General features: G+C 41.7%; 3 protein-coding genes across 6 annotated transcripts in view; 2 read left to right on the forward strand and 1 right to left on the reverse strand.

The window, feature by feature from the left end:
- The window catches only part of LOC115940183 (cyclin-dependent kinase-like 1), a 47,807-nt gene extending 40,415 nt beyond the window's left edge, over nt 1–7,392 (forward strand). Inside the window, exons 10-12 of the mRNA XM_081829763.1 lie at nt 1,587–1,643; nt 3,248–3,403; nt 5,043–7,392. Of these exons, the coding sequence (XP_081685889.1) occupies nt 1,587–1,643; nt 3,248–3,403; nt 5,043–5,150 (321 nt within the window). The 3' untranslated portion in view covers nt 5,151–7,392. The remainder of the gene's footprint in view (nt 1–1,586; nt 1,644–3,247; nt 3,404–5,042) is intronic.
- A 1,000-nt stretch (nt 7,393–8,392) lies between these two features.
- On the reverse strand, nt 8,393–18,934 carry DMAC2L (distal membrane arm assembly component 2 like). 4 transcript variants are annotated; one of them, XM_006731114.3, is made up of 5 exons: nt 18,836–18,934; nt 12,117–12,228; nt 11,010–11,218; nt 10,253–10,424; nt 8,393–8,599 (listed from the first exon to the last, which is right to left on the reverse strand). In XM_006731114.3, the coding sequence occupies exons 2-5, from the start codon at nt 12,221–12,223 to the stop codon at nt 8,485–8,487; spliced, it is 603 nt and encodes a 200-aa protein (XP_006731177.1). In that variant the 5' UTR covers nt 12,224–12,228; nt 18,836–18,934; the 3' UTR covers nt 8,393–8,484. The 4 variants fall into 4 exon arrangements, with proteins under 4 accessions (XP_006731177.1, XP_030881551.1, XP_030881552.1 ...); XM_031025691.2 differs by lacking the exon at nt 18,836–18,934 and adding an exon at nt 18,345–18,519; XM_031025692.2 differs by lacking the exon at nt 18,836–18,934 and adding an exon at nt 18,245–18,519.
- Nucleotides 18,935–19,044: 110 nt separating this feature from the next.
- L2HGDH (L-2-hydroxyglutarate dehydrogenase) overlaps nt 19,045–21,722 on the forward strand; it is a 44,232-nt gene continuing 41,554 nt past the window's right edge. Inside the window, exon 1 of the mRNA XM_081830545.1 lies at nt 19,045–19,216. Within this exon, the coding sequence (XP_081686671.1) occupies nt 19,077–19,216 (140 nt within the window). The 5' untranslated portion in view covers nt 19,045–19,076. The remainder of the gene's footprint in view (nt 19,217–21,722) is intronic.

Genomic DNA, 21,722 nt, shown 5'->3' on the forward strand with positions numbered 1-21,722 from the left:
ATAGGAAAAGTGGGTCATGCTGGGAGCATGCTGGGACAGAGAGGCAGGAATGACACCTGGCATATGGGAGGTGACCCAGCGGGCTCCCTTGTGACCTGGACATTCCCAATTCCACACTAAATATCACTTAGTGATTTCCTGCTCGCTTGTCTCCCAGTGAAGACTCCGGAAACAACCCAGGCTTCATAAATGTAAAAAGCTTCCCAAGGTTTCCCAGAGGCGGGCCTGCAGGGGATTTCCTGTTGACAGAAACACAGGAAGACACAGTGCGGGGGCTGCCCGAGCAGGGGGGGTGGGGGGGGGGGTCGGGGGGGTGGGAACACATCTTTGCCCGAGTCCCTCTGCTGGTCAGTCTCCTTGCGGGCTTCTGGCGCTGGGAACCCAGCTAAGCAAGCAGGATGGGCCCTCCTATCGCAGCCAACCGGCCGGCCTCAGCCCAGGTCTTGTTCCTGAGACAGCAGAGCTCAGTGTCAGCAATGTCCTGTCATTCCCCAGCAGTGCTCAGATTTAACACGCAGAAATAGCAAGAGAAATATTGAAGATAAGTGGGGGGTGGGGGGGTGGGGGGGGGAACCTAGAACATTCAAGGTTCTAATACAAATCTGCTGTAGGATTTTTTTTTCCCCCTGGTGATCTTAGGGAACTCCACAACTGAGGCTCTAATCTCTTATCCTTATCAGTGATTAGTAAGTGCACACTGGGAATTTGGTGGTTTGGGGGCTGATTCCCTGTGCAAAATAACTCTGTGCACAGCACCCAGAGTAGTATTTCATTAGATGAGCCTGGCCAGTCACTCCAGCCTCGGGCTCACAACTGCCATCTCTAGATGTTCCCTGCTCTCAGCTGCCCTCCTTAATTAGCCTCTGTTAGTGGTCTGTCTCTTTAACTGGCCTGTCTGTCCGCCTGACATTCAGCATTCCTCCTGCTTTATAGCGCTTGTTATTCCTGATTGTCTCTAGCATGTGACCGCAGCGAAATAGCCTTATATGGCCAAAGGGAGATTGATGAATGTCTGCTCTGGACACTCTTTAAAACAGTAGGATGAACAGGGAAACAGCAGGCTCTTGTGGGAGGAGAAAACAATGTTTATTCCAGAAAAACCTAGAAGCATCTGTTCACCTAGGTAGGAAAAAAAAAAATCTATTTTGAAGCTTCCTTTATATAACTGTCAATAAATGCAAAAACTGGGGCCTCTTTTAAATGCCAAAAATTATTCTGAGGAAAGGCAAGTTATATAAATTGAGGCAGAAGAAAAGTAAAAAGTTGCTTCACAAGTGGTTTTTTTTTTTCCTCTCATTAATTAATGTTCCCTCATAATGTGCGACCTGCCCTGCGTCAGCTCTTTGGGAAGTGAGGGGGGTGGTGAGGAGGAAAATTTGGAAAAGAAGTTTGGAGGTGGAGAGAGAAGGAGCTGTGAAACAGGCACAAGGAGGTTGTTTCAGCTGGGAGGTGGGTGGGCAGAGGTGGAGGAGGCGAGGAAGGTGCCAGGAAGATGCTTCTCTCACTCTGAAGACATTCCATCTGAGGTCACTTTATCTTTGAATACATACTGTAAATAAAACCCCCTTTTCTTCTTTTTAAAACAGGAACCACTGGAACTAAAATTTCCAAAAATCTCTTATCCTGCCCTGGGGCTCTTAAAGGTAAAATCATAGTTTCTAACAGACTGGTGTCACCGGGGAGTCTGAGTGATTTATGTCCGTTCATGAATGGAAAAGTGTTCCTTTTAGAAGTCTCCTTCTCCTTTGAGAAGTATAAATACTTTCAATTTTTATTGACATTCAATTACAATGAAAACATCTGTAGGTGTTTTTCACTTGAAATAAACCCAATATTTTGTATTTGAAATCTAAGTTTACAGAAAATAGACATTTCAGAGGGATAGTACTTGTCTTACAAAGGGATCCTTTTCTTCAAAAAATGTTGGGTCATAGGATTGATTGATTGGTTGGTTGGTTGGTCGGTCGGTTGATTATATTGGGGCAGCAAAGCAAGGTTTATTGAGCCATAGCAAAGTGATACTACAAAGCTCCCAAGGAAGGAAGGGACCTGAGGGGGTTGTACCATAGGATCCATTTACATTTTTTTTTTTTAAGATTTTATTTATTTATTTGAGACAGAGAGAATGAGAGACAGAGAGCATGAGAGGGAGGAGGGTCAGAGGGAGAAGCAGACTCCCTGCCGAGCAGGGAACCCAATGCGGGACTCGATCCCGGGACTCCAGGATCATGACCTGAGCCGAAGGCAGTCGCCCAACCAACTGAGCCATCCAGGCGCCCACCATAGGATCCATTTAAATAGCCAGCCCCCTAGTACATTTTTTGTTTGTTTTGTTTTGTTTTGGTGCGAAAAGGTGGTTTTATTAAAGCACGGATATAGGATCTGTGGGCAGAAAGAGATGCCCACCCCCCCAGTATATTTGAAGTGGGTTTTGATTTTAAAACTTCGACTTTCAGAAATATATAGCCCTTATGTAAAATCAGGTACCAAGTAAAACATTTGCAAGTTACAGTCCATGCCCCACCCATTTCAAAGTGTTTAATACATTTACCGATGCATTTATGATATAATAAAAAAATTGAGACAGTTCCTTGGGGTATGTAATTGTGAGATTTAATCTATCCAAGTATGAGCCGGATGGCCTACTTAATGCAAATAGTTAAGAATGATGTAATACAAAGGCATGTATATTATGCCTCTCCTTCCATGCGTGCATATGTATGCTATAATGCTTAGACTATTTCTGGAAAAATATACCAGAGAAAAAGGAGAAGCTGAATCTGGAAGGGGGAATGGAAGAACTAGAGTGGTGAGGAGACTTTGCTATATTCTGTATGAATTTTATTTTTACCACTTGTAGGCATTTTTTAAATAAAAACCTTAATTTTTAAAAGTATATACAAGGGACCAAACTGGTTAAGTGAATTATTCCAGTTGGATACTGAGGTGAACTCAAAAATCATATCCTACTCCCTCAGGGCAGAGCGCCAGCTGACTCCTCGACAGAATAAAGTGAAGACAATGATTTTTTTGTTACTATTTCTAGAGACTATTATTATGTGGTTATCCATTTAGGAATAATTGTGGAAGGAACTAAAATCACGATTGGTGCGTTTTTCCTACTTTTCCCCCTTCCTGTTCCCAGCTGAAGGGTTTGATCCGCCAAAGAAGAAAAAAAAAAAAATGATCGTAGTAAGTTAACACAATTTTAAAGAAGTAAGAATGGGGACTTCTTCTGTTCTTGTAGGGCTGTCTCCACATGAATCCTGCTGAGAGACTGACATGTGAACAGCTGTTACAGCATCCATATTTTGACAGCATCAGAGAAATGGGGGCTTCAACCAAAGAGCTTGACCGACCGATAAGGAAGACCCTAAGACAGAGCCGAAAGCACCTGCCTGGGGTAAACATGGCGCGCTCTTTTAGGGAAGCATCCAGGGTCGCACTTTCAAATGATCTCATGCCTGCCACCTGGTGCGGAGAATCTGCATCTCCGAATGGAGGTGGCAGTTGCGGCTTGCAGCTCCAGCACCCTCGTTCCAGCACGAGGAGAAAGGTCCTATGATCTCTCAGCCAGGGCACCAGACGCGTCTGCGTCCGAGGGCCCCTTCTCCCTGCATCCTGCAGGTGTCCTTCCCTGCAGTTCCTTCCCTGCTGCGGCAAAGCAGCCCGGGACAGCGCCGTGCATGAGCACAGGGCTGAGCCCTGTGGAGCCTGCTTTTTGTGCTCTGGAGAATAAAATCCAGTTGATCCCAGGCAGCTCTCTGTCATCATGTTTACTCTCAGTATTGACTGACATTTCAGGTTTATCCAAAAATGGAACCGTTTCCCCCTCGCATCCTTTAATCATCAGAGTTGGCTGGGGTAGATTCGGTGGTGCGTGCTCTCAGTGGTATCCACCGAACAGCTTATTTTATCAGAGAACGGCGTCCCAGCTGCACACTGGGAGCCCGTGAAGAACATGACTGGATGAAGTAGGCATAGTAGCCTTACATTAAGCGACTTGTTGTAAGCCAAAAGCTCTAGTAATTTAGGATGGACTGTAGTTAGAACCACAACTAAGATGAGCTGGCTACTCCTGGTCCCTTCTGGATCTGCTTAGGGAGGCCTTAATCTGTAAATTATTATGCCCTAGTCTTTCCCCTGGCAGCCTCCACTGCCCAGTGTGCTGAATGGCATCTGGGTGGTGTATGTGAGGTTTGGAGGAGAGAAGAGGACGGACAATCCATTAGGAACAGGTACAGCATAAACTGCAGGGTCCTGAGATAGACCAGAGTTACAAAATTAAGAAAGCTTTATTTTGTTCTCTGTCATATATGACCCAGGTAACAAAACAGGCCGGAATAGACAACCGCCCCTGCCCCCAGAGTTACCACTTAGCTTGCTGTTCCTTTGTGTTCAAGAGTAAAGGGTCTTTGATGGGAATATTTCTACTTGAAAGAATAGGGGAACCCACTAATTGATGTATTGCATATAGGCTCTGAAGGATTCAACTGTTTGAAGTATTAAAAAGTAACCACTTTGCAAATACCTAAGGCCATGTAGTACAAAACACATATTTTTTGTATGTTCTCCTTGCTTTCATTTGATATTAACAATAAATTCAAACATTTTCTGGGGGCATGAAGGGAGCCGTTTTGCCTTTTGAACTAAGATGTAAGGGGGCAAATCACTTAAGTGCTCCAGACGTCAGTTTTCTTTGCTGGCAAGACAAGCTTTGGCTTAAATGATCCCTGAGGCCCCAGCAAGCTCTTACCTCCTGTAAATCTATGATATTTTTCCCAATAATGTTAACATGTCAATTTTTCTTTTTCATATTCTCTAAATTTTCTTGAATGTGCATGTTTTGCTTTTTAATATAAAACAAATCTTTAAAAGGAAAAAGGGAACAAATTTAAACATGTTGTCCTCAGGTCCTGGATTCTGTGCAGAAAAAGTATTTCTGGGCTGAAAAATTGACTTACTTACCTCTTTTGGGATATGTACTCAATAACGAAAAGAGCACACGGCATTGAACCTCATCCTGTGTTTTGTATTTGCAGTTGCAGGGCCTACCTCAGCTGACCAGCAGCAGCTTCCTTCCAGCTTTGGATAATAAGAAGTACTACTGGAATATGAAGAAACTGAACTACCAATTTCCAAACATTTAAGGAGCTTGGAGATGGATGATGAAAAAGGAGTTAATAATTTGGAGAAAATAAAATGTATACGTTTGCTTGAAAACAATCATGATGTTGAAAGAACATTAGGAGAATACATAAGTAATAAACGTTGGGGGGGGGGGTTGGGGAGAGGGGGGAGGCCACCTGGCAGAACAGAAAGGGAAATTCCAGAGGCAGCCTTCCAGGCTTCACGATGGTGATCAGAATGGAAAGGAAACACTTGTTTGGATTTTCACTTGCATTTTTGTTGTATATAAGTAGCTGAGCTAAAGGACAGAAATAAAAACTGTACTTACTACCCCTATCTCTGGCAAAATTAGAAATGTAAGAAGGATTTATGCTTCTATTGTACCATATGCAACAAGTGAAAAATGGATTACAAAATACCCATATGTATTTCTTGCAGAGCTTTTGCCTTGAGTCCTATCCCCTGCCTTTTCAGACTGTCTCAACATCATATTTAAGAAGAGTTTTAGTTCCTGAAATCAAAATGCTTACAATTCTATTTCCTGCTTGCTCTATCTCCTGCTTTTCATATTTTAAAACATTTTTAGAATATTTAAGAGTTCAAAATACTTAAAATCATGGATTATCGTTAACAGCATGACTTGCTTGCATATTTAATTATGTTTATAGACATTTCTTACATATACTTTTGTCTTTACCTTTAGTAAAGGCTGCACCTTAGTCATTTTTGCAGGCAAGATGGGTTTACATAACCCCTCTCCAGGTGACCCAGTTCCCCTTGCAAACCATGATGTGAAGCCTGGCAGCTGACCAAGGCTTGAATCAAGGAGTAGAACAAGACCTACAGGCTTCACGGGAACCGAGCCTATCAGCCTGAAAGTAATTAGTTCTTCATTCTCTCCAGCTCCGCCTCAGACTTGGAGACAGATCTACAGGCAGGACTATCTATAATGATCTGGGTTTTGGAAGAAATTGCTTGTGGGTTTTTACTCGGACCATAAAAGACATTAGGTTGTAAACTGAGATTGTCCCTGAAATGCCTTTTAATACTGTATGTATGTATGTGTGTATATATATACACACATACATATAAATACCTACACGTGTGTGTGTGTATACATATACTATGCTAAGAACTGGTAACAACTAATAAGAAAGGAGTCCAAAATGATACTGAGGATTCCTAGCTTTGTCTCGTGATACTTCAAAGGATGACATATAATTAGCTTTGACTTGGCCTGCCGCTCCTGTTCCAAACGCTTTCTCATCCTCGTCCCTGAACACAAGGGCAAGATAAAGCTCATGTCCACTGCCAGTTTCGGTTGATGTGCTGCTGCTTCTTCCTCAGTGGTTCCCAGCCATGCTCTTTGAAACTGTATTTTACTGTCTCTTCAAAACCTTCCTTCTGTGCTCTGGTAACTTCCTTCCTGACAGCATTTGACTTTATTCACTTAGTCCTAAGTAACTCACCAAATTCGGGAGTGTGTTCAATAATTTTCGCTACTCCAGCCAGTTGAATGATACCCTGAGGCTCCCGGATGTATGTAGCTTCTGGCGAAGAGCTGACAGGGGTTAAATACTAGTCCCAGCAGTATCTAATTCTTCTCACGTGGCTTTGATTCAAATGACAAGGAAGGACATCCCACTTCTGTTCACATTTTCTGTTTTCCTTTTTAACCCAAAACAATGCACTTGACAGGCAGATGACTGTAACTGCCTAATTCATTCAGTAGTTTTATAGAAAACCATTCAGAATACAGAAGTAGTTCTAGACTAAATTGTGGTAAATCCATTGCCTCACCACACAATAATCAAACAAATCTGAGATGGAAGCGTTCATTTTTTCTAATGAGTTCTATTAAATGTGTACCAATGCTTAATTTAACCACATCTGTAGTCCTTCATTCAGCATGGATTCACCACTGTTTCACATGAGACTGTTCTACATCCTAGTCTTGTTTTTTTTTTAATTTACTGTGTTCTGATTTTATAATTGACAGTGGCAATTTTATTTGTAAATAGTATATCAATTATGGCATGTGCTATTTACATAAGCTGGCTTCTAAACACAACTAAAATTCATTTTTCTACCCAAATGCTGCATCATACAGTGTTTATTTTAAAATTATTTCTAGTCAAGGTTATAGTTAAGAGCATAATGTTCAAACCAAACATACAGAAATCTACAAACAAGTTGGCATATAATTAACAGTAATAGAACCAGGGGCATTTCAAGGTAAAAATAAAGATCTGTTTTTATCCATATATGATATTCTTTGTCACTGCTCTCTAGATATAAACTGAATTTTCGCTTATACCTTTTTTTTTTTTGCACTTCTTTTTGATGTCCCCTGAGCCCATAGGAAGCAGTATCCAAGATGTGTGGGGGAATAAAAATTAGTTTCTAATTGACATGTTAAAATTTTCTATTTAAAGCAATATTTTAATTTAAGCAAAAAATAAGTATAATTGTGCTGGTCTTCGTGATCATTTCCTCTGTTTTATTGCAGTCAGCAAAACTATTTGAATTCAGCCAAATATTTATGTCTAGTTTTAATAAAACCCTTGACTAAGCTTACAAAATAGACAAATTAGCCAGAGAAAGGTGTATGTTATAAAGAACACAGGAATGTAGGATCATGAGAAATGCATACAAATCCTGGGAAGCAATATGAATGCCTCAACAACCACTGACCGCCTTTTATGATTGGCTCCACCAATGAATCTGAAATTTAGCTTTCAGTTTCTCATAATTGTACATTTATAGTAGCATGCTTCAGTAACTTTAAAAGGTAACAGTCCTATAAATTACTGATAAAGTACAATAAAGAATATCTGTTGCACATTTAAATAACTTTTTTTTAGTTTTTTAAAATATATTTTTTAAAGATTTTATTTATTTATTTGACAGCACAAGCATGGGGAGAGGCAGAGAGAGAAGCAGGCTCCCAGCTGAGCAGGGAGCCTAATGAGGGGCTCGATCCCAGGACCCTGGGATCATGACCCGAGCCGAAGGCAGATGCTTAACCAACTAAGCCACCCAGGGGCCCTAAATCACTTTAAAGAACTCTGTCTTTATCTACATAAGAGTTATCTACATAGATATATAAAATGAGGAATACATTAGAATTAAACTGCTACCTGGTTTCCATTTTTCTTAAAATGATTTAATGTGCATAGACTGAGTCAAGTCTGAATATTTATTCTCTACATGATGGACTCTCTGCTTCTGAAATGTCATGATATAACATCCTTAAGGTCTGTTGATGATTATATAATATTTATTGCTGTTTAGGGTCAACAATTTCAAATGATACTTTATATTGAAATAAGACACCTATCGAATATTATTATTTTACTTCAAGTCTAACTTTAGTTCCAGAGAAGGCAGTGCTGTCTTAAAGGTTCGGATAAGGTTTTCTTTTTCTCTTACTCCAGGAAGATCACTTAACAACAAGTACTTGAGGTTTCTGCAAAAAAAGAAGGAAAAAAAAATGTACTACAGTTGGCCTTTACTCTTACAGCATTAAAATTAAACTCCATTCAAGGCTTTTAGAAAAAATGACACACAGAATGTACTTATATCACACTATACTATACTTTCAAAATGACTTAGAACAGCAATTTTAAGAATGCGACTTTAAATGAAATTCATGCTAGGAACTAAGCCAAACCTTGGGAAGTTTAGTTGTTCTGAATTACATCAATAATTCTAGCTGAATCTTTCCAAATACTATACATGTATTATAGCATAGAAGTCCTTTGCATGTGAAATACGAAATATGAGTCTTAATCTAGAAAGGGAAAAAAATTGGGGAAGTTCTTAAAGGAACTTCATTAAAAGATGAAGCCTCAAAGCCTCAACTAATGTAAGAAACAATCTACTACTTTGGGTTCCAATGTTTAAAATTTCTCTACTAAAAAGAAAGAAACTTAAAAAAAGCAGGGGGAGAATGCCTGGCTGGCTTAGTCAGAAGAGCATGCAACTCTTGATCTTGAGGTCATGGGTTCGAACCCCACATTGGGTATAGAAATTACTAAAAAAAATAAAATAAAATTTCTTAAACTTCCTGTGATACTTTTTTTTTTTTTTTAAGATTTATTTATTCATTTGAGAGAGTGAGAATGAGAGAGAGTACATGAGAGGGGGGAGGGTCAGAGGGAGAAGCAGACTCCCTGCCGAGCAGGGAGCCCGATGCGGGACTCGATCCCGGGACTCCAGGATCATGACCTGAGCTGAAGGCAGTTGCTTAACCAACTGAGCCACCCAGGCGCCCAAACTTCCTGTGATACTGAGGTTACTGTCAGAACATGGGGAAAAAATGCTTTAAAAGATGGAGAGGAAGCATAATAGCAAATGCCCACTGGCCGCTTACTGGAGCAGGCACCATGCTAGGTGCCTTAATTATTAATAAATAATTATTATTATAATTAATAATAAGGTGGTTGTAGTCCTTCTGCCACCTCTCCTGGCCATGGTAGCGCACCATGGCTCCACAGCGCAGCAGCCAAATATATTTACTAAGTAAATACTTTTTTAAAGAGATGTCCCCTAAGAAATGCAATATAACAATAACAATGTATTAAGGTTGATAATTTTAACTGTTTGAAAGTATTACAGATGAAAGTTAAGTCATTTTATGTATTTTTTCCAAATTAAAAAAAGGCGCCACCTCTCAACTGTTTTATTTATTTAGTTTTTGAAAGATTTTATTTATTTATTTGACAGAGAGAGACAGCAAGAGAGGGAAGACAAGCTGGGGGAGCGGGAGAGGGAGAAGCAAGCTTCCCGCTGAGCAGGGAGCCCAATGCGGGGCTCGATGCGGGGCTCGATGCGGGGCTCGATGCGGGCTTGATCCCAGGACCCTGGGACCACGACCTGAGCCGAAGGCAGACGCTTAACGACTGAGCCACCCAGGCGCCCCTCAACTGTTTTAAATTCTAATTATTCAGGGCACTGGGCTGGCGCAGTTGATAGAGCATGCAACTCTTCATCTCAGGGTTGAGAGTTCGAGCCCCACACTATGGATAGAGTTTACTTAAAAAAAATTTTTTTTAATTTAAATTCTAATTATTCATTTTAACCTCATTATCAAGTTTCCATTTTGGCGCTGACCACCTACCTTAAGTGATATAAAGCAATGATGCCTCTGTCTGTGATATTCCCACATGAAATTATCTCCATTTCCAATATGCTTTTTTGTAAATTTTCAAGTTTACCAAGTCTCTCCAAACAGTCATCCTCAATATAATGACACTTGCATAGTCTTATTTTTTCAACATGCTGTAGGCCCTCTGGGAGATAAAAGATACGTTTTAAGAACCTGCTTTACCATTAAGATAACCAACTGTCCTAGTTTGGCCAGGACTATTCTGGTTTTAGGATTGAAAATCCTATGTCCTGGGAAACCTCTTAGTCCCCGGAAGACTTGGATGATGAGTTACCCTAATAACCATACAAGGTATTCACTATACAGGTTGTGCTGATGGACAGGACCATTCTGTAATCAGATGCCCAAGTACTGGAGGAAAGAAATGCCCACGCAAGCAGAAAATGTATGGGTATGATCATTCTTACATTACTGAGAGTTTCTCAAATGATGGAAATTTGACAAAAATAGTTTGATAAACAAGGCCTTGAATTTTAAACCAATAAGCACAAAATAAAGGCATGTAGAGACAAGCTTAGTGAAAGGAGAAAGGAGAAGAAGGCGTTTGTAACCTCTATTTAATTTTAAAGAATCACACACAGAAATAAAGACTGGATGGTACTGGAAAGGCAAAAAGGAACACACCTATGACTATAATAGTGAGTCACCTGCAACAAAATGTCATTGCAAATCACCTACATTTCCCATAAGCAAATGACAGGGTAGTTACCCAGGTGATCAAATCCAATTCTCATGATACAAGAGTCGGTGGCATCAATCGCCTGAATCTTGTATTTGTCCAGAGGTCCGGTTGGGAGGTGGTTGTAGTCCTTCTGCCACCTCTCCTGGCCATGGTAGCGCACCGTGGCCCCACAGCGCAGCAGCCACTCAGATGCTGCCCTATCGGGTCCCACATCCTTGATGCGTTCATAATCCACTCTGTTGGCAAGAGAACAAAAGCGGTTCGTTTTTAGTATAATCACTAGCTGCTTAACTTTAGTCATCAGCATAAATACACTACTTCAACAACTTTTCCTTTCAAATGACTGAGGAGGGAGATAAGTATATTAGGAAGAGCCAGTAAAAAAACATACGATGGCTCCTCCTGCTCCCTTGTTTTTGTTTCCAAGTGAACTCAGTCAAGGCCTATTATTTTTATATGAGTTTATCAGGCAGGCATGAGTCTTCATTGATTCATATGTAGCACTGTGCTTGACACCAGGAGGTACTCAGTAACCATGTACTGAGTGAATGACTATACTTGGTTATTGTTTTTATTAATGATAAAATATAAAAGGGAATAATTTTGAATCTATGTTCAAATTAATCTCATTGATACTTATTAATTTCTACTTATACTCTTCTAATTAGTCATGTTAATGCTGTATTAAGCAACGAGATTAGTTTCATTAGTTTCAAAATGGTATTTCTAAGTATGCCACCCACTTTTTGAAAAACTTGAGTCCCCCTGGTAGTATTCAAAAGGCTAACTATATCCCTTAAGCCATAGTATATTCTAAAATTACATTTGCTGAGCTTTTCTGGTTACAAAAATAATATATTTTCATTTCAGAAAACTTGAAAAGCATCAAAAGGACAAATAAGAAAAATCATTGAAATCCTACAACGTAGTCAGTTAATATTTTGTAATCTATTTTTCTGGCCTTTATTCAATGTCTGTGTGTATGTTTTATTTGTTTTTATATAAAATTAGGATCCTATTGCACACATTGTACAAAAAAGCATTTGAAATACAAGAAATAACCAAATTAGCTACTGGGAACTCATGTAGCTGTAATAATACCCACGTTTCTTCACTTCAGTTAGAGTAACTTACTTATTAAACACTGCATTCAACCAGCCCCAGAAGTTTCTGCAGTCACATGACCATGGGAGTTTCTTTAAGCCACATAACTGCTGGGAAATTTTTCCAAACAGCATCATTTGATCTAGACACACAAAACAGTATCCATATTAGATCATTAGCTGGCAATCTGAGTCCCATACATCCAGTAACTTACTTTACAATTTCAAAGTCAATGCTCTTGTGCCAATAAAGCTGATGAGTCATTTGCCACTCAAAGTTTTTGAGCAAGTCACTCCTGTCTCTGTTTCTTGGTTTCTTTGCTGCAGAAAAGAGGGGCTGGACTGGATGGTCTTCTAAGGTTCCTTCCAGCCTTGATGTTAAGTTTCACTCTTCACCCCTCAATTGGAGTCTGCCCACAGTGTTGCCAGCAGATGTCCATCCAGGCAGTGCACCCACATATTTGCTGAAACCAGCTCTGCTCCCAGTCTACATTTCCAGTAGCAAAAGGACAAACTGAAATCACCTAGGAGCAGTGTGTCAAAGTTAAGATGCTTATAGCCAGGGAGGGAGAGGAGACATGAAAACAGACCTCTCTATGCCAAGGCTGCAAGTACTATCACCAGAACAGTGCGAAGAACTATGCAAGGGCAGCTAGGGAAGACTGGGCAAGTAACTTCACCTCGCTGACCCTGGGTTTTCTCACCTGTAAAATAAGGTGATTTGCTCAGATGATTTCCAGCTGTAAAAATTTATAACCATGAGTTGAGAAAGTGATTTCTGAACTGAGTCTCAATCTGATTTATTTCAGTTCAAGTTTCTCTAGTAGTGTGCTACGTTGGGGGAAAACAAAGATAAATGAAATGTGGTTTCTGCCTTTGAGCTGCTGAAAACTGAATGCAGGGTGAGTGAGCTAAAACAAGTTACCAGGTAGTTAAAATAAATGACAGAACCTGAAAGATTCCTCAAAGAGTTAAAATAAGAACGGACCAGGATTTCAACGGGAGGAGGTATGTCAAGTGATTAGCTGAGGCAGAAACGTTTAAGGCCTGTTGTAGTTCAGTTTGGTGAGTACATGGGGACCCTTAGAAGAGGAGGCAGACAATTTGCACAGTCACATCAGGAAGGGTCTCACATGATCAGCAAGGGAATTTGGACGATCTGCTGCAGGCAGTTGGGTCACTGAAGTTTAAGCAAAGAGCGCTGGCATTGTTAGAGCTATGCTTCAGAATATTACTTGGACAACAGCATCAAGATTGAGGGTCAATAAAACAGAACAGAGAGACAGCTAACAAGGGCTTCAGCTACATGTGGCCATGGGAAAGGACCAAGTGGGGGAAGAATGGGAATGACATTACAGGGTGGTTTCCACATGGCTCAGTGAGATGCTGAGACAAGGGCCAGAATAGTTGAAGAGGACACTAAGTTTTGGTCCCAGGTCACTGGTTGATGCCACATGTCAATGTCAGGAGGACAGGCTGTAGGTTTCCCTCACCTCCATCCCCAGTTTTTCATATTCTAAATATGAAGTGTTAGCAGAACTTCTAAGTGGAGATAACCAACAAATCATCAGAATCAGAGTCACAAAATGGGAGAATTGGAATGAATTTAGACTACCTAGACCATCTACAGATGAGGAAACTGAAGCCCTGATATTAAGAAAATTACTGACACCCTAAATCCCTTCTGGAACAAGGTGGGGTATTAATAAATGCATACATTTAAAAGGACTTGCTCAATGTTTCGTGGCTAATTGGTGGCAGCACTGAAACTTGAACCTAGTTCTCCCTTCTTCCAGTCCAGGGCTTTTTCCTCAGTCCTGGATGGTACTAGAACTGGGGAAAAAGAAGACTAGAAAGAGGCCTTAGAGCCAAGAAGTGACTGAAGATGTTGAGGTTCTAGAACAGTGAGAGATGAGGTCTGAGGACAGACCCTGGGATCATCTCCCCTCCTCATCTCTTTTAAGATTTTATTTGACAGAGAGAGCGAGCGCACAAACAGGCAGAGGGGCAGGCAGAGGGAGAAGCAGGCTCCCCGCTGAGCAGGGAGCCTGATGTGGGACTTGATCATAACCTGGGCGGAAGGTAGACGCTTAACCAACTGAGCCACCCAGGCACTCCTCTTCATCTATTTTCTACCATCATCTGCCTTCATTCCTGCAACCTACCCCCTGCTATCACTCTCTTGTTTTCAGCCCTTCCTGGCTTTTTGTTAAAGCTCTCTCCACCTGTGCCCACCTTTGGTAACTCGACTGGCTGCCAATCTCATTTATCTGGGCTTTCCAGCTTCAACTCAGGCTGTCCTATTTACTGTCCCTCTCTGCCCCACATCCCCATCCTGTCTGTGGAAATCTTACCCAACCTCGAGACTTCATTCAAATGCCATCTCCATCCATCCATTCATTCATTCACTCAATAAGTATTAATTGAATGTCTGCTATACCTAGTGCCAGAGATATAATGGTAAGATTACAAAAACAACAAAGGAGAGACAAAGACAAGGTTCCTTATCCTCACAGAATGTATAGTCTAATGAAGACAGACAACATAAGAACAAATAAATAATATGCAATATATCTTAATAGAGGTATGAACAAGTTCTGTGAGAGCCGAGAGGAGGGAGTGAAGAGAAGGCTTCACACTAGAGGTCTTTTGAGATGGGTCTTAAAGGATAATTAAGGGTTTTGAGTTAGGCCGAAAAAAAGGAAAGTATGCAGAGCAAAAAGGACAGCAAGGATCACATCTTATTCACTGCTATTTTTCTTAGCAGCTAGCACATTCCCATCCCCCTAATGCAAGAGTTTAATAAATATTTGCTAATTAGTAATCTTCAATGGTTAGTATATTTCCATAGAGAAAGGTAAAACCAGAGAGACAGTTATTAAGCAGGTAAATTAGAGTGGTCTGTGAAAATTGAGTACTTTCACGTGATTCATTCTGGTTCACTTCATAATTCAGCTTAAAGGAAAGGCTAAATTTACAACCACTATGACCTCTAAAAATATTAGATGTTATATTTAAAATAATTTAAACATGATTATAAAAATTTTACTTGGCAATAAAGATAAAAAAAATTGGCAGGTTTTTACATTTTCAACTGTGCCTGTGTAACTGATTTTAGAAATTGCAGATGAATTCAAGCAGCTACCTCGGGGAGTTTTCTATAAGGAAAGAGGAGACCTCTAGTGGTGAGTTGGTGAATTTAGCTCTGATGATTAAAAAAAAAGTTAACAGCAAGTTAAAAAAAACAGCCACTACTAAATTATTGCTGCAATAAATAATTCAGAAACTAAAACCACTTTAAAAAGCTCCTTCTTACTATCAGAATCTGGCTTAGAGCACATGTTTCTAAAAATTGCAATTGTGCTTGTAACTTCGAGAAGGCCAGATCTCTAATGTTTTAATTCAAGATATACACAAAATGTTTCTGAGTAGGTTTGGTTGAGAGTTTCCGTTTGCATAAAAACAGTACGTTTTTTTTTTTTTTAAGTGGAAGTTCTGTTTTTACTTAGCTGGGCTATTCAAACTAAGTGGTTCAAAAGACTGAACTAAGGAACTAGTTCTTGAGGGTAAATAAAATTTGTAGGGATGGGGTGGTATTGGAATTGGGGCGCTCTTCCCCCAAATTACAGCCCCACCTCACTGCAAATCAGTGACACCAATTCTTATTCCTGAGGTGTATAAAGTCTAACGAAATGGAACTGAAGAATTCATTAGGAATTGGAAGTGAAGTTCCCCAAAGCCATTCTTAGGCCAACATCACATGGGGCTCATTGAAGTAATACCTTATGGGTTCTGACACAGATGGAAAATTAACATGAATTCTCAACTGAGGGTGGTGTCATGAATATAGATGTCATACCAAAGACATTATGGGGTGTATGAATCAATGTAAGGTGGGCTCTTGATTTGAAATTACTTAATTGAAACAAATTAATGTACAAACCTAGGGGAGAGGATAAGAAGAAAAAAATTTTATGCAAAGAGCAGGTGTACTGTGAGTTCTTTCACCTTGCTAAACTAAGGAGCATGTACTCAAAATCACATGGTAAATAAGTCACTACTTTGGGTTCAAGTGGCCCATAAAAGTCTGACCACAGACCATAGAAATGTATAATTCTGTATTTAACCTAGTAACAAATCGACTACATCCTGTGCAAACTAAAAAACAACCATCCCCACTACACACTTATCAGCATGGCTAAAATAAAAAATAGTGACAACACCAATTGCTGGTGATGAGGAGACACCAGATCTCTCAAACATTGCTGGTGGGAATGTATAAAGGTACAGCCACTTTGGAAAACAGTTTGGCAATTTTTTACAAAACTAAACATGTGCTTATCATATGTATGACCCAGCAACTGGACTCTTAGGCATTTATCCCACAGAAACAAAAACAGGTTCACTGCAGTACGCTGATGTTCATAGCAGCTTTATTCCAAATAGCTAAAAACTAGAACAATAGAGATGTCCTTCAATGGGTGAATGGTTAAACCTATTGTGGTACATCCATACCATGAAATACTACTCAGCCATAAGGAATAAATCTTTGATACATACAAACATTTGGATGTATTTCAAGGGATTCTGCCGAGTGAAAAAAAGCTAATTCCAAAAAGTTACATACTTTATAATTCTGTTTATAGAACATTCTTGAAATGACAAAATTTTAGAAAGGGAGAACAGATTGGGGAGGGGGTGCCCTGCAGGAGTGAAGTATAGTTAAAAGGGCACCGGGAGGAATCCCTTGTGGTGATGTAGGGTGTTGTAGCTTGACTGTGGTGGCAACACAACAATGTACACATGTGATAAAAATTACATAGAACTGGGGTGCCTGGGTGGCTCAGTCAGTTAAGTGTCTGCCTTCGGCTCAGGTCATGATCCCAGGGTCCTGGGATCGAGCCCCCCCTGGGGCTTCCTGCTCAGTGGGGAGCCTGCTTCTCCCTCTCCCTCTGCCATTCCCCCTGCTTGTGCTGTCAAAAAAATAAAATCTTAAAAAAAAACCTACATAGAACCAAATACACACACAAATGTAAAGATGAGGAAATCTGAATAAGATCAACGGAATGTATCGATGTCAATTTCCTGGTTATGATACTGTACTATATTTTTGCAAGATGTTAGCCTTGGGGAAGAATGGGTAAAGGGTACATAGGATCTCTATTGTTCCTTAAAGTTGTATGAGACTCTACAATTATCTCAAAACAAAAAGTTGAATTTAACAAATAACCATCTTATTTTTTTTATTTGTGAAGGAAAAAGTAACATTCTACATTGTTTTCACAAATAGTCAACTGTCCAAGAAGTATAATCATGTAAACATAATAAAAGCAGTAATTTATCCAGTCAGTTGATTCTTGAGCAACCATTCCCCCAGATGTTGAAATCTGCGTAAGTTTTGACCCCTCAAATTTAATTGCCTGTTTGATTAGATAACACAGTTAACACATATTTTGCATGTTATATGTATTATATACTGAATTGTGTTTTTTTTTTTTTAAGATTTTATTTATTTGAGAGAGAGAACGTTAGCATGAGCCAGAGGAAGAGGCAGAGGGAGAAAGGGAGAAGCAGACTCTTCCCTGAGCAAGGAGCCGGATGTGGGTCTCATCCCAGGCCCCTGGGATCATGACCTGAGCTGAAGGCAGATGCTTAACCAACTAAGCCACTCAGGCACCCCATATACTGTATTCTTGTAACAAAGTAAACTAGAGAAAAGAAAATTTTAAGAAAATCCACTTACAGTACTGTACTGTATTTATTGAAAAATATCTGCCTCTAAGTGGACCAGAGTAGTTCAAACCCTTGCTCTTCAAGGGTCAACTGTACTTGACTGTGCCAAACACCCACGAGCCTTATCTCATGTACTCCACGCAACAGCCCTATGCGAGGGACACGACTCTCACTCCTAGTTCACAGAGGAGCATCTGAGGCGAAGAGGCGAAATGACTTCCCCAAGCCACCAGACTAGTGGCTGGAACCAAATTCAAACAAAGTCCTCCCAGCAATAAAGTTTTTAACATTCTACTTTTGTTCTGTTCAGCTGTTCTGACCCTAAAAATTAAGAGTTGCCATCAGGCACAGAGTACAGGTGTTGAACTGCCGCGGTAACAGTGAATCACGGAACTTTTTAGGGATTACACAGCCCACCTCCCTCACCTTACAGATAAGGAAACGGGGTGAAGACACCTATACAGGTGAGTCGCTGAACCCAGCCCCGCACAGCATATTGAAAACCGTATCTCGACCCAGTATTTACGGTAAGGTAGCAGACTGCTAAATGATGGCAGAGACCGAGCCGTCCGGTTCTTCCCGGCGCTCCGTAACTACAGCACCGAGAAAGGACACGGCCAGGAGCCCCACAAAAACAAGTCCAGAAGACTGCAGGCTGCTAGGCGTTGCCGTGACAAAGAGCCTCCGTCTGGAGCCAGGGCTCCAGTGGGCACTCGGCCTGGGGGGGGGGGGGCGGGGGGAAGGGGCCCGTCCGTGGCCAGCAACAGGCCTCCAACTGGCCGGGGCCGGGCCGAGCGGGAGGCAGGCAGGCCGCTGGGCCCGCCCAAAGGAGAGTTTTCACCCCCCGTCACGCCCCGACCTTCTCCCAAAGCCCCCACGACGCTGGGCGGTGAAGACTGAGGATGCACAACTCGACAGGCCCGCTTTTCAGCCAGCCCAGCAGTGGGAGAAGGAAAAGGGCAGAGCGTAACCACCACCCTAATCCCGCCTCGCTCATGGCCTAGCTCCTCTACTCACAGCGCCGGAGGGAGAGAGGGAGGGAGCGAGCATGCCCCGCGTCTACTGCGCCGCCGGCCTGCCCTTCGCCCTCCGCCGCGCGCGTCCATTGGCCACTGGCGCCACTCCCACGTGGGGCGTCGGCACGCGCTGCATTGGCCCCTGAGTGGGAGGCGGGGCTAGACGGAGCCGGGAGCCGCGCAGCGTCCGGCTTGAGTGGCGAGTTCTGGGGGCTGAGGGAGGGCAGGGGAGGGTGCAGGCGATGGTGCTGGCGCTGCGTTACCTGAGCGGTGCCTGCGGGCGGGCCCGCGCGGGTTTCCCCGGGGGCTTCTCTGCGGCGTGCCGGCCGGCGCGGGGGAGGCCCTGGCCGCTGTGCCAGGGTGGCCGTAGAGCCAGCACCCGGTGAGTAGCCGCTGGCCCGCTCTCGTCGCCTGTGCTACTACTGCTTCTCTCCGAGGTGCCTCTTGCTGGACCTCTGCCCCTGCTCTACTTCCCTGTCCCGGGCGTGAGAGAAGGTCAGGATCCTGTGGAGCCTGGGCTCCAACCTCGGATCCCAGGAGTTACCTTGTAGGATTCATTCGTTGTGTTTGTGTGCGGGATGAAAAGAGTAAGGCAGTGTTGAGTAGAGAGGTCTAGAGCAGTTCTGGTTTTGAATACCACCCCTCCACTTCCTATTCAGTTCTTAGGTGGGTTACTTAAGCTCCTTAAAGGCTCAGCTGTGAGTAGGATCCTAGTCTCTCCCGTACGTGGTCGTTTTAAGGCTTAAAAGGACCTACCACACTAAGCAATCAAATATACTGTTTATTTGCTGACATCCCTGGTGTTGCTTGGAAGACCTGAAACCGTTCTTAAATCAGTCGGTTCCTGGCAAGCATTGCATAGAGTTGCCCCTGTGAGAAGCAGCTCAGTTGCTAATCAAAGCCTGCATAAGTAAGTGTCCTGTGATTTGAAGTTCAGAGGTCACATTAGAAACCACCGTCTTTCTCTGCTCTGTGTGGAGGGAGTGGCTTATGCTAAGGCTTGAAGGCTGGAAAGCTCTTGGCTATTTCAAGAACTGGAAGGTGGACAAGATGAGTGTGACTGTTCTTAGTGGAACAGAGGTGGTGTGGAATGACACTGGAGAGAGGCTACATCACAGCAGGGATTTTATTTTCTTTTAACCACATTGAATTTTATTCTAAGAGCATTGGGAGGCTTTTTAAGAAGAGGGAGTGATTAAGTGTTGAGGTTTTTAAGAAGAGGGAGTGATTAAGTGTTGAGGTTTCAAAAGTTGAATGGCTGCTGTGTGTTAGTGGTTTGGAGGGGCTTAGAGTGTGATAGGATTTGTGAGTCATAGTGGGGGTATATAGACAATTATTTGGGGATTGCTTTTCTTAAGGGAAGAAAAGTAGGGCTAGTGAAGGTTTTGTTTATACTTTTTATTTTGAAATAATTATAGGTCCACAGGAAGTTGGAAAAAAAAAAAAAACCAAACCAGATTTTATGTATCCTTCAGCCAATTTACCCCAGTGATAGCGTCTTACCTAACTATAGTACAATATCAAAACCAGGAAATTGACATTATCACAATCCACAGACCTTGTTTAGATTTCATTAGTTTTTACATGCACTCATTTGTGTGTGTTTCTATGCGATTTAATCGTGTTAATTTGTGTAACTGCCACCACAAAATATAGAAATGTTTCATTACCACAAAGACATCTCGTGTTACAATCCCTTTATATTCACATCCCATCTTTCCACCCTTCCTAACCCTTGGCAACCACTAATCTATTCTCTAGCTCTAAAATTTTGTCATTTTGAGAATGTTCTATAAGTGGAGTCACACAGTATATAACCTTTTAGATTGGCTTTTTTTACACAGCATGATGTCTTTTTTTTTTTTTTTTAAAGATTTTATTTATTTGACAGAGAGAGACACAGTGAGAGAGGGAACACAAGCAGGGGGAGTGGGAGAGGGAGAAGCAAGCTTCCCGCGGAGCAGGGAGCCCGATGCGGGGCTTGATGCGGGGCTTGATCCCAGGACCCTGGGATCATGACCTGAGCCAAAGGCAGATGCTTAACAACTGAGCCACCCAGGTGCCCCAGCATGATGTCTTTGAGCTTCATCCACGGTGTTGCCGATAATGAGAGTGGGTTCCTTTTAATTGTTGAGTAGCATTTCATGGTATGGATGTAATACAGTTTGACCATTCACCAGTTGAAGGATATCTGGACTATTTATAATTTTGGGTTATTATGAACAAGCTGCTGTGAACATTTATGTACAGGTTTTTGTATGAACATAGGTTTTTATTTTTCTGAGATAAATGCCCAAGAGTGTAGTTGCTAAGACATATTTAGTTAGTACATGCTTAATTTTTTTTCATTGTAAGCATGGTTTATATTTATTTTATTTATTTTTAAAGATTTTATTTATTTGAGAGAGAGAGAGTGCACGCACAAGCGGGGGAAGGGACAAAGGGAGAAGCAGACTCTCTGCTGAGCAGGGACCCTGATCTGGGGCTCGATCCCAGGACCCCAGGATCATGACCTGAGCTGAAGGCAGGTGCCTAACCAACTGAGCCACCATGTGCCCCTGTAGGCGTGTTTTTTAATGTAGGGCCATACAAGGAATATCCATTGAGAAATATTCGTATTGATTTATAAAACTACACCAGAGCTTCCCAAGAGAGTATAAAACATGAAGTCATGCACCTGGGATCCAGGTTCTGAATATTAGAATTTCCCTTACAGAAAGACTTGAGATGAGTGGAGTCCATACTTGGGACTCAAAAAGAGACCATTATATCCTTTAACATCTTCAACAATCCAAAGAATGGCCTGAGGAAGAGTGGGAGACCAATGATGTGACCCAAATTGGGTAAGATATAAGCCCAAAGATCTGTTTTTCCTATGTACGAGTGAG

The sequence above is a fragment of the Leptonychotes weddellii genome, chromosome 9, assembly GCF_054177405.1.
Source record: "Leptonychotes weddellii isolate Sample4059 chromosome 9, ASM5417740v2, whole genome shotgun sequence".
Classification (NCBI taxonomy): domain Eukaryota; kingdom Metazoa; phylum Chordata; class Mammalia; order Carnivora; family Phocidae; genus Leptonychotes; species Leptonychotes weddellii.

Coding starts and splice junctions, on each gene's coding strand:
- DMAC2L (XM_006731114.3), bottom strand. CDS start 12,223: ATGATGCTGTTTGGAAAAATTTCCCAGCAGTTATGTGGCTTAAAGAAA. Junction 11,219..12,116: donor TTGAATGCAGTGTTTAATAA/GTAAGTTACTCT, acceptor TCTTGCCAACAG/AGTGGATTATGAACGCATCA. Junction 10,425..11,009: donor AATTGGATTTGATCACCTGG/GTAACTACCCTG, acceptor TTTATCTCCCAG/AGGGCCTACAGCATGTTGAA.